This window comes from Sus scrofa, chromosome 17 (genome assembly GCF_000003025.6).
Source record: "Sus scrofa isolate TJ Tabasco breed Duroc chromosome 17, Sscrofa11.1, whole genome shotgun sequence".
In the NCBI taxonomy this organism is placed as follows: Eukaryota; Metazoa; Chordata; class Mammalia; order Artiodactyla; family Suidae; genus Sus; species Sus scrofa.
The window spans coordinates 38,502,918-38,516,518 of NC_010459.5; the positions used below are offsets into that span (position 1 = coordinate 38,502,918).

Genomic DNA, 13,601 nt, shown 5'->3' on the forward strand with positions numbered 1-13,601 from the left:
CCAGTGCCTTCCGATTCAAGGCAAGAAACTAGACAGCAAGCCAGAGGCAGAGATTTCCTCTCCGGGCGGAAAGGTCAAACAACCCCAGAGCAGCCTGTGCGTCACCAAACTGCGAACAAAGTTGTCAAAATATCCAAGAACCATAAGGTCCAGCAACTTGACCGTAAGAGGAGAAACTTGCTATCTCGGCAGACATGAGTGGCAAGTAAGGAGACATCGAGCCACAACCAAGAAGGGCTCAAAGGAACAGTGTGGAGACGTCAGGCTGTGTTAAAAAGAGGAGGGAGGGACAAAATCTATTTCTCGACCTAAATGGGAGATACTCTGGTGAAAATGCACTTTCCAATGTGCAGATTCTCAACGCAAAAAAAAAAAAAAATTTTTCATGAAAGAAAGAAAGGCAGAAAAAGGAAGGAGCAATGAGGCAGAGTTTCTTCCAGGACTGAGTCACACAGGACATGATGTTTGCAAAGAGACATTCAGGCCATAAGTGAGACCTGAACCCAGCTCGCTCACTCTCCTCAGCTCTGCCCCAAGGATGAGAGGCAAGTACCGCATGAGAGGGAGAAGTGAGATGGCCAAGAGGCTGGTGGAAAACACAGCGTGACGTGTTTGGGTGTGAACGGCTCTCAGAGCCTCCACCACACCCTGAAGAGAACACAGTGTCCAGTTGATGCTGTTGAGCCCAGCTACTGCCCTACCGGACAAACACTGAGCCTTGGCCTGCAGCCCTGGACACGGCTTAGTTGCAAAACAAGTCCCTCTCGTTTCAGTGGTGCTTGAGGTTCTCCAAGAACTTTCTCCTTTCTGACTGACCTCATTTTATGCCTCCCCAAAGGGAGGCAGGAATTATGACTCCTGTTTGATTGATGGGGAAACCGACTAAGGAGAGGAGAGGCTTGGTCAAGCTAATGGCTGGCAGAGCTGAGTCTAGAACCTGGGGTTCCTAACGTTCAGACTAAGGCTCTTCTCTAGAACCCTTTCATTCCAACAGTATGTGGGCCTAAGAGGGGGCAAAAGCATGCACTCGGATAAGGGCAAGAGCCTTCCACTTGCCAGGGAATGGTAGCACTCCCAGCAAATGATAATGAGGTCAGTTCCATCCTAGTCTAGCCCTCAAAATGCCCAGGACTCTCCTGATTTCCATGGTAGGTGCCAAGAGGTAGAAATACCAACTATTTGGGTGACAAACACCAGCAAATAATTCTGCATTGCCACCCTCTTCTCCAGCAACAGAAGTAAGACCTACTGGACTTCATCTCTTCCCCGTCTTGACATGGGTCTTACCTGGGAGGAGTTTCCGGGCTGCCTCCTCAGCCATCCTCAGAAGAGGTCCGGAGCAGGGCCATCCAGCCTCCACTTCCACCCCAGCCTTCTTTGATAGCAGGTGAGCAGACAGAAGTCCTCCTACCACTACAGATGGTACAAAAAGCAAGAGTCAGAGTCCCAAGGACCAGTCTTGCCCTTGTACAAATTAAACCTAAATGCTCTGTTCAGTGGCTCATTGGCAAGGAGCTAGTCACCCAGTGAAAGAAGAGTTCTTAACTCCCCATATTGGTAGTGTTAAGTTTACAAAGTTTTTCTTTTTCTCTTGGTGAGTCACAGAAATAATCTTTTTTTTTTTTTTTAAGTCCCTACTGTATACCAAGCACTAGTTACTACTGTGCCCTCTTCAATTGAAGATACCAAGGTTCAGAGAAGTAAGTGACTTGCCCTGGGTCTAGAAGGTGGTAGGGCCAGCTCTGACTCTGAAGTTCATGTTCATTGCACTTGGTCACTGTCTCCCAATCTTGCCAAAACCAAGGGAGAGAGAGGAGTATACTTATTATCTTCATTTTATTCATTTTTCTACTTCAACTTAGTACATAATATTTAGGATTTATAAAAAGACACAAAGGTTATGTATCTGGAAATACGGCTAAACAGATATCCTGAAAAAAACTGGTGACCTTGAGTTTCAGTTTTCCTATCCTCCTGGAAGACCAGGAATAAGAGACAAAGTCAGGACCTACCCAAAGTGGGGAGTCTGATAAAAGATCCCTCTATAAAGTTGGGATCTAGAAGAATTATATACCCTGTGTAAGGAAGAACTGAAAATAAACCCCACATACTTCCTCTAATATATAGTAAGGAAAACTGTATGCCTCAAATCTCAATGCCAAGTAAGGGGAATGAAAAAAAAAATCTCTCCTAAGAACTAATAACTACAAAGTGGTACTCACTAAGTTTTAGAGACTGAATTCACACTAACAGGGTAGTCTAGAAAAACCTCAAACCTTTAGTATAAGGTTGTTTTAGCAAATAATGCCTCTAGCTATATGGCAGCAGTAAACATAAAACATATCTGAAAAACCCACATTCAACCAAGAATCCCACAGGAAAAGTCTAGGCAATGAGTTCCATTAAAAAATAAACAGATCACAGAACATAAAAGAAACAAAGCATTATGAGTAAGAGTCAGGAGAAAAGACAGTAGAATAAGATTTCAGATACTGGGATTTATCAGACACTAAATAAAGTATGTGTAATATGTTTACACTGAATAAAGTATGTGTAATATGTTTAAAGAAATAAATGAAAGGTTGGAATGCAGGAGTAAGTAGTTTTAGTAGCAGATAAGATACATCTGAAGAGAGAACTGGTAGACTTGAAGATAAACTCAAAATAAATTATCCAAAATGAAACACACACAAAAAAGACAAAATGCTTTTTAAAAAAATACAGAAGGGACTTGGATCCAGTAAGAAGGTATAACATATTTCCAGCTGGAGTTCTAAAAAGAGAAGAGGGAGTAAATGGGGGAGAGGCAATATTTGAAGAGAAAATGGTTAAGAATTTTCTAAAACTAATGAGTGATATCAATTCTTAGATCCAAGAGTCCCAAACCAAGTGATAAAAAGAAAGCCACATTTATATATATTTGATAAAATTTCAGAATACCAAAGGCAGGGGGGAGTCTTAAAGGCAGTAAAATCCATGTAATAATGATTGTTAAAGTAGGGTGATGGGTACATCCAATTCATTATACAATTTTCTCTACTTTTATGTATTTTTGAAATTTTCCAAACTTAGAAAGTTTCCAAAGTTTCCAAAATTTAAAAAATCTTTAAAAGGAGGGGGCAGCCTGAGTGAAACATATATGCAAACAGATTATCAACAAAGAAATAACAATTAGATGGACAGATTACTTCTTAATAATGATAATGAAATCAGAAGACAATGGAAAAATTTCTTCAACATGCTAAGAGAAAAAGAAAAATCAGTCTGGAACCATATGCCCTTCAAAAATACCACCCAAAGGTCACTGGGAATTCCCTTCGTGGCTCAGCAGTTAACGAGCCCAACTAGGATCCATGAGGATTTGGGTTCGATCCCTGACCTTGCTCAGTGGGTTAAGGATCCAGTGTTGCCATGAGCTGTCGTGTAGTCCAGCGGCTGCAGCTCCAATTCAACTCCTAGCCTGGGAACTTCCAACTCCTGCCATGGGTGCGGCCCTAAAAAGACAATAAATAAATAAATAAATAGGGTATGAAAAGAGAGAGAGGAAAAAATATAGTGAAGATGGAACAAATAGCACAAAGTTATACCCAGAAATGAATGCAAGTATATAAGTAATTGCAGTAAATGTAAATTGATAAAATGCTTCAATTAAAAGAAAAGATTGCCAGAATGGATAAATGAACAAAATATAATTATATGCAAACTACAAAAGATATATCTAATCATAAAAATACAGAAAGAATGAAAGTAAAAGAGAGGAAAAATATATGGGGCAAATGTCAACCAAAAGAAAGCTGATTGATATAATTATATTCATATCAGAAAAAAAAATATAAAGATAACCGTAATATAGATGACAAACTAAGCTCAGAAGTTCTGTGACAAAGCAATGAACATGGCCTCAAACTCAGGTCTGATTCCTAAACCAGAATTTTATACCATGCTGTCCCCTCTGCTCCCTAGTCTTTTTAAAATTTATTTTATTTTTTTTCCTTTTTATGGCCACACCTATGGCATATAGATGTTTCCAGGCTAGGGGTCGAACTGGAGCTGCAGCTATTGGCCTATGCTACAGCCACAGCAAAGCCAGATCCGAGCCGCATCCGTGACCTACACCACAGCTTGCAGCAACACCAGATCCTTAGCCCACTGAATGAGGCTGGGGATCAAACCCACATCCTCATGGATACTAGTTGGGTTCTCAACCCGCTAGGTCACAACAGGAACTCCTCCCTAGTATTTTTTTTTTTAATATTTATCACATACCTGTAATACAAGTTTCACTGCAAATAACATACAAAATAAAGATGAGCAAAATAGGGAGGAAAAAATGTATCTCTGCCATCCAGAGGTGACAGCTGTTAAGCCACTGGTGGTCTAGAGGCTTAATGAAAAGAAGGGTTGTATTAGCTTCATAAGAATCATCAGGAACCTGCTAAAAATACTGCTTCTAGGACCCAACACCAGAGTCACCAATTCATTACATTTAGAGTGGAGTCTAGACACCTGAACTTTTCAAAACATCCCAAGTGGTTCTGATGGGCAGCCAGGTTTGGAAACTAATAGCCTAGATTTGCCCTATTTTATACAGTTATCATTAACCACATGTCACTACTTAAATTCATTAAAATTAAATTAAATTAAAAATTCAGTTCTTCAGTTGCAGAAGTCACATTTCAAATGTTCACCAGCCACACGGGGCTAGTGGCTACTGTACTGGACAACTCAGAGAGAAAACATTTCCATCATCGGCACAGAAAGTTTTATCGGATAGCTTTCTAGGCAATAAGCTCCAAGAAGGCAATGCTTATATCTATCTTGCTCTTGGCTGAAAGCCTAGTACCAAATGTATGTTAAAGATGTAATTCTGGCGCATTTCTTTTCTGTCTTTTCTCTGTCCTCTGCTCACTTTCATGTCTGAAACTGATGAGAGATTCCGAAACCTCCCCTCCCCACCCCACCCTCCAGGAGGGAAAAGCTCTGTCAACCTGGTTTGAACCAAGTGCCCTGGCAAGGCTGGTCCTTATTACCACCTCTTGGTTTACAAAGAGGCCCAAACTCCCATGTTCTCCTTTTTTCCCAGGGCCCTAGCAGCTAGCCCTCACCTCGGATGTTGGTTTCGAACACAGAGGCATTGACATCAATATCAAAGTCCACGTTGTCCTGGAGTACTTCAACCACTCTTTGAAATTCTGAGACATTCCCCAAAATCTGAAGGAAAGAGAGATCTGATAGTGAGGCTCTCAGGCTTGAGGGCACTGGAGATGCTAATTCAGAGTCTAGGATCCTCTGCTGCTGTGGCTCTCACTCAACTTGAAAACTGCAGTTTCTGTTCTAGGACAGCTGATAACGGAGAAGACACCGAGAGCTGGAAATCACACAGATCGGATATCAAGAGACTGGTTAAATAAATTTTTCAGTACTAAATTTAAGAATCCTTATGTACTTATTTGAGGAAACAATATAAAGACTGTGCACCACCTGAGGAAATCTGAGTTTGACATTTGCAGCAGATATCTGTTGTTTTTAACATTGTTACATTCATCCTTGCGGAAAATACTGCTGGGTGGTTGGTCTGACATTAATTCCCAATCTTATTTATTTATTTATATATTTTTGTCTTTTTGCCATTTCTTGGGCTGCTCCAGCGGCATATGGAGGTTCCCAGGCTAGGGGTCGAATCGGAGCTACAGCTGCCAGCCTATGCCAGAGCCACAGCAACGCGGGATCTGAGCCACATCTTCAACCTACACTACAGCTCACGGCTACACCAGATCCCCAACCCACTGAGCAAGGCCAGGGGTCAAACCCGCAACCTCATGGTTCCTAGTCGGATTCGTTAACCACTGAGCCACGATGGGAACTCTCCCAATCTTATCCTTGAAGCTTCCAGCCATAGGGGCTAGAAATCTGAGTACTTGCTTTCTCAGTCTCCTTTTCTGCTAGAGGTGACTGAGTTACCCAGCCAATTCTGAGCCTAGAGTAGTCTATGGGGGCACTTCTTGAAAAGCTTCTGTTTCCCTAATAAAAAGGGACAAGACACAGCTCTTGTTCTTTCTGCCTTGAAAGAAGACTTGGAGTTCCCGTCATGGCTCAGCGGTTAATGAACCCGACTAGCATCCATGAGGACACAGATTCATTCCCTGGCCTCTCTCAGTGGGTTAAGGATCTAGCGCTGCCGTGAGCTGTGGTATAGGCCAGCAGCTGTAGCTCCAATTGGACCCCTAGCCTGGGAACCTCCATGTGCCAGGTGTGTGGCCCTAAAAAGACACACAAAAAAAGAGAGAGAGAAAGAAGACTTGATTTCTGGAGCTGTGGCAGCCATCTTAGACCATGAGGTACTAAGCAGGAGAATGCAAGTCAATACACTAATGGTGGCAGATGGAAGGATACAAAGAACATGGGTCTCTGATGGCAAAGTTGAGCAGCTGGCCAAAAGCTAGAAAATACCTTCAGATTTTCTTTTACTTAAGAAAATTAAATCCTTTTTGTTTAAAACATCAGTCAAATGATGGAGTTCCCTTCATGGCTCAGTGATTAACAAATCCGACTAGGAACCATGAGGTTGCGGGTTCGGTCCCTGGCCTTGCTCAGTGGGTTAAAGATCCGGCGTTGCCATGAGACATGGTGCAGATCCTGAACTGCTGTGGCTGTGGCGTAGACTGACGGCTACAGTTCCGATTAGACGCCAAGCCTGGGAACCTCCATATGCCACAGGTGCAGCCCTAGAAAAGGGAAAGAAAGACAAAAAAAAAAAAAAAAAATCAGTCAGGAATTCCCGTCGTGGCGCAGTGGTTAACAAACACGACTAGGAACCATGAGGTTGCGGGTTCAGTCCCTGCCCTTGCTCAGTGGGTTAACGATCCGGCGTTGCCGTGAGCTGTGGTGTAGGTTGCAGACGCGGCTCGGATCCCGCGTTGCTGTGGCTCTGGCGTAGGCCAGTGGTACAGCTCCAATTGGACCCCTAGCCTGGGAACCTCCATATGCCGCAGGAGTGGCCCAAGAAATAGCAAAAAAAATACAAAAAAAAAAAAAAAATCAGTCAAATGCAATCCTGATACCTTTAATTCTAGCAATAATGGTGCAATTTCCTCTCAAGGAATCGTCCTTCTTCCACAGTCAGTCTTGTAATTTGAAAAAGCTGACTCTGCCCCTCCAGTTGCAAGAATGGGTACTTCACCTGCACCAGCCAGTGTACCATACCCCTTGGCCAAATGATTGGTTCAGAGAGACATGTGTGACCCAAGCCAAATCAACAGGACTCAGTTCCTGGAATTAATTAATGGAAAAGAACTAATTCTTTCCACATACAGGATACTAACTGAGTGGAATGTGAGTCTGGAGTTACCACTGGCTACTCAGCCACCTTAAAGAAAGCCTGAGAATACAACTACCAAAGCAGGCAGAAATAAGAGATGGACAGAGAGATTCCTAATGACATTATTTCTATGTCTAGAGTCAGATGGGTCTGAGGCCCAGTTCTTACCTGGACTTTTTAGTTATCTGACTCAGCAAACCTTCTTCCTGTCTAAATCAGTTTGACTTGAGTCTCTAGCACTTAAAACCAAAACAAGCCTGACTATCTCAGGATTCAAAACCCTCTATGATTTAGGAGTTCCCGTGGTGGCGCAGTGGTGAACAAATCCGACTAGGAACCATGAGGTTGCGGGTTCGATCCCTGCCCTTGCTCAGTGGGTTAAAGATCCGGCGTTGCCGTGAGCTGTGGTGTAGGTTGCAGACATGGCTCGGATCCCGCATTGCTGTGGCTCTGGCGTAGGCTGGTGGCTATGGCTCCGATTAGACCCCTAGCCTGGGAACCTCCATATGCCGCAGGAGCGGCCCAAGAAATGGCAAAAAGACAAAAAAAAAAAAAAAACCCTCTATGATTTAGACCCAGCCTATCCTTCTGACCGTGTCTCAGACTGTTCATCTAACACAGTCTCATCTACTTCAGGAAACTGAACCCACTATTCCCTGATTTTCTGCCCTTGGACATGCTGTTCCCTCTAACAGAAATCACACCCTATGTCTTCCCATTTCCAAATCCAACCTATCCTCCATTGTCTAAATGTCACCTTCTCTAAGGAGTCTGATTCCTCCAGCTGAAATTAAGCTCTTCTTCCTTTCAAATACTCCAGTAAGTGTATCCACACAACTCTTAGAGCATCTATTTCTTTCCACATTCTGAGAATGTTTGCATAGGCAGGAGCCTCACTCATGTTTGCATCCCCCAGTGTGCTAAGCATAGTCCATGAAGCAATTACTAAAAAAAAAAAAAAAAAAAGTTTGTTGAATGATTACAAGAATCTTTCTCCACGTTGTAGCCAGGATTCTTCTCAAGACAGAAATCTTATCATTTCTTGGCCTGTACTTGAGAAATTTCCATGGCTTTCCATGGGCTGGCATCATCTGATCCTCGTGCCTCCCTCCATCTCCACTCTGCTCCCTCCTCTTCCTTCTCCATATCCCAGCCACACTGGCCTTCTATTATTTCACTGCACTTGCCATGCTCTCTCCTGCCACAAGGACTTCGCACAGGCTGTTCCCTCTGCCTGGATACTCTTTCCTCCCCTGCTTCTCTAGTCAACACTTGCTTCTTCTTCAGATCCCAACTTAAGTGTCATTTCATTCCTTTAGGGAAAATCCTTCCTGACTTTCTCAGTCTAGGTCATTTCCTTTATCATAACCATTCACAGAGCCATGTTCCTTTCCCACACAGCACTCACCTCAATTTGTAATACTACATTCTTTAGGGTTATCTTTGATTCCTTGTCTCCCTCACTGAAATCATAAACTCCAAGAAAGCAGGGACCCTGTCTGTTTAAACTCACCATTATTACTCCAAAGCTTAACCCTGTGCTTGGGACACAGCTGGCTCTCAATAAATAAATAAATGTTTGATGAATAGATAGTACATACAAATTAACATTAAGCAAAAAAACTTGGGAGTGCCTGTTGTTGCACAGCAGAAATGAATCTGACTAGTTTCCATGAGGATGTGGGTTTGATCCATGGCCTCACTGAGTGGGTCACGGATCCAGTGTTGCTGTGAGCTGTGGTGTAGGTCGCAGACACAGCCTAGATCCTGTGTTGCTGTGGCTGTGGCCATGACTGGCAGCTGTATCTCTAATTTGACCCCTAGCCTGGGAACCTCCATATGCCACAAGTATGACCTTAAAAAGCAAAAAAAAAAAAAAAAAAAGCAAACAAAACACCTAAATTATATCTGCAGAGTGATCACCATCATGTAAATACTATCATGTAAATATTAGAAAAATGAGACTGGGTAACAGAGAACAGAAATAGTGAAATGGAGGAAAGGTGTGAAAACCTCTCTTGTGGCCTTTTTAAGGATGATGGTTAAGGCTTGGAGTCATACAAATTGCGTGCAAGTCCTAACCCTGCATTTAATGGCTGGGTGCCCTGGCCAAGTCATTTCACCCTTTCTAAGCATCAGATTTCTCAGGTGCAAAAGGAGCAAAGGTACTTACCTCATGGGGTTGTTGGAAGCATTAAAAAATACATGTAAAGTGCTTAGCATGAGCCCTACACATAACACAATGTTACTCTCAGCATTTTAATCACTGATTATGGCCATTAGCATGGAGGCCTCTAAAAACAAGGAGGGTATCAAAGCTTCTGTTATTACCCACACGTATTTAGGCTCGTCACAGCTCTGTAGTCATAACAGGTCCTCTAGAAATATTTGCTCAAAAAATGAATCTGAATAAGTTGGAATTCATCATTTTCCTCTAGATGGGCATCTGGAACCCAATGATTCAGAATCATAAGACAAAAATAAAAGGCTTAGGTGAAGAATTCATTTTTTACCCATAGTCAAGCTGCCAAAAGAGGAAGGATGTTGGTTATGCAAGATTAGAGAAGAAAAGAAATAGACGAGACACTTACCAACAAGGTGTCCAGAGCATCGATTAGAGTCAGAGAAAAACTGTAAAAGGACAAAAATCCCAGCTGCTTAATAAGAAAATCAAACACCAGATATGAAGGCTGCCCCCGGAACAGATATGTCAAAAACTAAAATTGAGGCACAGTGATGCCTCTGCCAGCCCCACCTGCAGTCACAACAGAGAAGCCATAGGGAAAATCACCTGGAACCTCTGACCCATTTAAGGCACCTGGGAGGTGGGGTGATGTAGCTCCACCATAGTTACACACATGGCCTGTGTTCTCTGGCATTCTTCTCTGCCATAAGGAGGCAGTATAAGATTGTAGCTCAGAACACAGGCTTTTCCACATCTAGAAATTTACCTCACAGGACATAGAACTGCAGGTTTCAGAATGCTCCTGGCAGTACTGCTTTTAGAACAGAAAAAAACCATAGAAATAACTCACGGGTACACCAGTTGAAAAGTGTAATACATTCAAACAATGCAAAAGGATGAGGTTGTCAAAAAGGTTGTTATCAAGAGTTCTATGGGCTAATGTGAAGATATTCAAATTAGATAGTTAAATGAAAAACACAAGGTACAGAAAAGGTACTGTTGTATGTTTCTAATTGTGTTTTCCAACAGAGACATACAGACAGAAAGCAGATTTTGCAAGTTTAGGGGCCAGCAGTGGTGGAAGAATTAACTATAAAGGGTTGCAAGAGAACTTTATTTAGAGTGACAGAAATGTTTTCTCTCTTGACTGTGATAGTGGTTATTAGACACTTAAAATAGGTGCATTTTATGTAAGTTATGCTTTTAAAAAGTTAATTTAGAAACACACACATATACATACCTATATGACGGTATAAACCCAAAATATTTCTGGAAGGATACACAAGAAAGTTAACAGTGGGTAGAGTTCTAGAGTATGGGAGATATTTTATTTTATTAAATGATATTGCACTGCTTGAATTTGCCATTTGCTTGTATTGCTTTTTTCAACTATTAAAAAAAAGAAAACTAGCACAAATTGTGCTGAGTTTGCTTAACTTCTCCAGTCCTTAGCATATCCACTTGTAAAATAGAGGTAAAGGCACTTGACTCCTAGGGGCGTTAATTACATGAGATGACACAAGCAAAATGCTTAGCACAGTGTTTAATCCATGTCAGCTTCAGGCAAATGCAATGATTCTTCACTCGTTCAGCAAGGAACGAGATGGAGAATTCCACCTTTCATAGATTTTTATTCTAGTGGAAGTAAGAAAGACACACTAGTAGATAAGTGAAAACGACAGTATCAGAGTGAGTAGTGCTACAAAGAAAATAAAAAGGGTGGTTTGTGAGTGTGACCTGTAGGAGGTGGGTAGTTAGGGGAACTGTGGCTGAGAGGACATTTTGAGCTGAGATCTCAAGAAGCAGTCAGGGATGTGAGGGTAAAGGGGGAAGCGTGTTTCAGTTACACTAAACACTACCAAAGCTCAGATGTTTCATGTTTGCCAAGAGTTACATCCCCTAATGGGCCTGTTTGCCCACTTGTAACATGAAGGGGTTGGGTCTTCTGATTTCTTGAAGCCCTTCCACATATCCTACAGCTCCAGAGATTTGCCCAAATCCCAACAGCTGATGCCTGTTACACTTGTGGCCCGAGCCCAGAGGCCCAGCCCACCAGGCTAACCCAGCCTTTTTCCACTATGAGATCCAGCTTTCCCGGAGGTTGGGTGGATCCTGGTGGTGCTGACCCGAATTGAGGGGAAAGCGACCCCACCCTGGCTAGCAAGTTTTCAGGAACCAGTGAGGAAACCATGAAGGCACCAGTCCCAGCAGCCCCGCCCGCCTAGGACAGGACTGCCAGACCCCGGCCGCCCTGTTGCTCCTCCGCTCGCACTACCTGCCCCAGGTGTCGTGCCCGTCACAGGTGAGAGGTCGCAGCTCGTCGTAGGGAAAGGCATTCTCCAGGTAGCTGTCGTAGGCGTGGTAGAACATGGCCTTGACTCGCTCCCTGATGCGGGGTACAAGAAATAAGGAGGGGGCCACCAAAGGAAACCAGTCAGGGGAAAGGACAAGAAATAGGGTGGAAAGTGGGAATCACCACCTGATTTCTGCCGGAGCCCAGAGGTGGGGTCCCAGCAGGTCAGGGTGGGTATCCTGGGACAGAGGGCAAGGGAGGGGACCAGGTCTGCGCTTCCCATTCCCCAACTATGGAAGGGCGGGGAGCCTGACCCCCTTCACCTGTAGTGCGCGGGGTCGGGCGCGGTGCCATCGGGGCCCGGCGCACCATGGTGCAAGGGCAGCAGCGCGCACAGGAGGCCAAGCGGGACGAGCAGCCGGAAAGGCATAGAGCTCGTGTCCTGTCAGCGCGGCCACAGCAGCAGCAGCCACCGCCACCCGTTCATCCTGGGAGCCTTTGCTGAGTCTTCCGGGAGTTCGCGCCACTGCGCCTGCGTGCTGATACATCAACCACTCAGTTGTGGACTACAAGCCCCAGAATGCAATAAGCGGCGGAACCCAAGCAAAGAGCATCTTGGGATATACAGTCTCTCTAGTCGAGATGAACGTGTCCTAAAGACAGTGGCTCTTACAGTTACTCTTACTAATGCTTTAGCAACAGCGTTTTAAAAAAGCTTCTTAAAGTTGGTCAGCATTTTAGACCACAGCAACACACATGATTTTAGGCAGTATGATATTTAGTAGACTTAACCCTGGATTTGAAGGGAGACTTCATTCTTTTCTTTTTGATGAAAAAGACAGATGGAAGTGGCAGCTTAATTCCTTGAGCTGGAATGAAGACTTGTTTGGTCCCCTTTGGACCAGCATCCTTGAAAACAACCTTCAAATTAATACCTTGAAATGCTGTCAGTAGATATAAGAATTAAAACTCTAACATAACCCAGAGAGCTTAAGGTAGCACAGAGTAGAGGTTAAGCATGGGCCTTGGAGTTATCTGGTGGTGCAATGGATTACCGATCAGGTGTTATTGCTGCTGTGATGTAGTTCTGGTCCTGGCCCAGGAACTTCCACATGCTGCAGGCATGAGCCAAAAAAAGGAAAAAAAAAGTGTGGGCCTTAGATTGAGAAGACCTGAGTTAGAATACTAGCTCCATCCTTGTTAGGAGTGTGGTCTGACTAGCTTGTCTTCTGGGTATTTTACTCATTTGTAAAATAGGAATAATATTAGTATTTGCCTAATAGGATTACGAGGATTCAGTGAGCATGTCACACTGCGTGATAGAACAGAAACACAAAAAATTTTACGATGCTTTTGGCAACTCCTCTGGGAAGTGCCAGATGGAAGGGAAAGGAGATGACAGTATACTGAGACTCAGGTAACAACACAGGGGCATAGTATTAAATTCCTGTGACTGCTGTAACAAAGTATAATTACCACAAACTTGGTGGCTTAAAGCAACAGAAATGTACCCTAACACAGTTCTAGAGGCTAGAGGCCTGAAATTAGTTTCACTGAGCCAAAATCAAGATATTATCAGGGTGCCCTCCCCCTGGAGCCTCTGAGGAAGAATCTGCTCCTTGCTGCTCCAGCTTCTCCTGGGGAAAAGACAGTTGCTGGCATTCCTTGGCCTGTGGCCCTATCACTCCAATCTTTGCCTCAGTGTTCTTATCACCTCCTTTTCTGTGGGTGTGTGTCATACCTCTCCCTCTGCTCTCCCAGAAGGACATTATGACTGCAGTTGGGGCCACCTAGATAATACAGTA

General features: G+C 43.6%; 1 protein-coding gene across 1 annotated transcript in view; it reads right to left on the reverse strand.

The window, feature by feature from the left end:
* The window catches only part of EDEM2 (ER degradation enhancing alpha-mannosidase like protein 2), a 32,054-nt gene extending 19,728 nt beyond the window's left edge, over positions 1–12,326 (reverse strand). The window contains exons 1-5 of the mRNA XM_003359958.5: positions 12,120–12,326; positions 11,779–11,889; positions 9,910–9,949; positions 5,106–5,211; positions 1,288–1,413 (exon numbers count right to left, since the gene is read on the reverse strand). Coding sequence (XP_003360006.1) covers positions 1,288–1,413; positions 5,106–5,211; positions 9,910–9,949; positions 11,779–11,889; positions 12,120–12,226 — 490 coding nt within the window. The 5' untranslated portion in view covers positions 12,227–12,326. The remainder of the gene's footprint in view (positions 1–1,287; positions 1,414–5,105; positions 5,212–9,909; positions 9,950–11,778; positions 11,890–12,119) is intronic.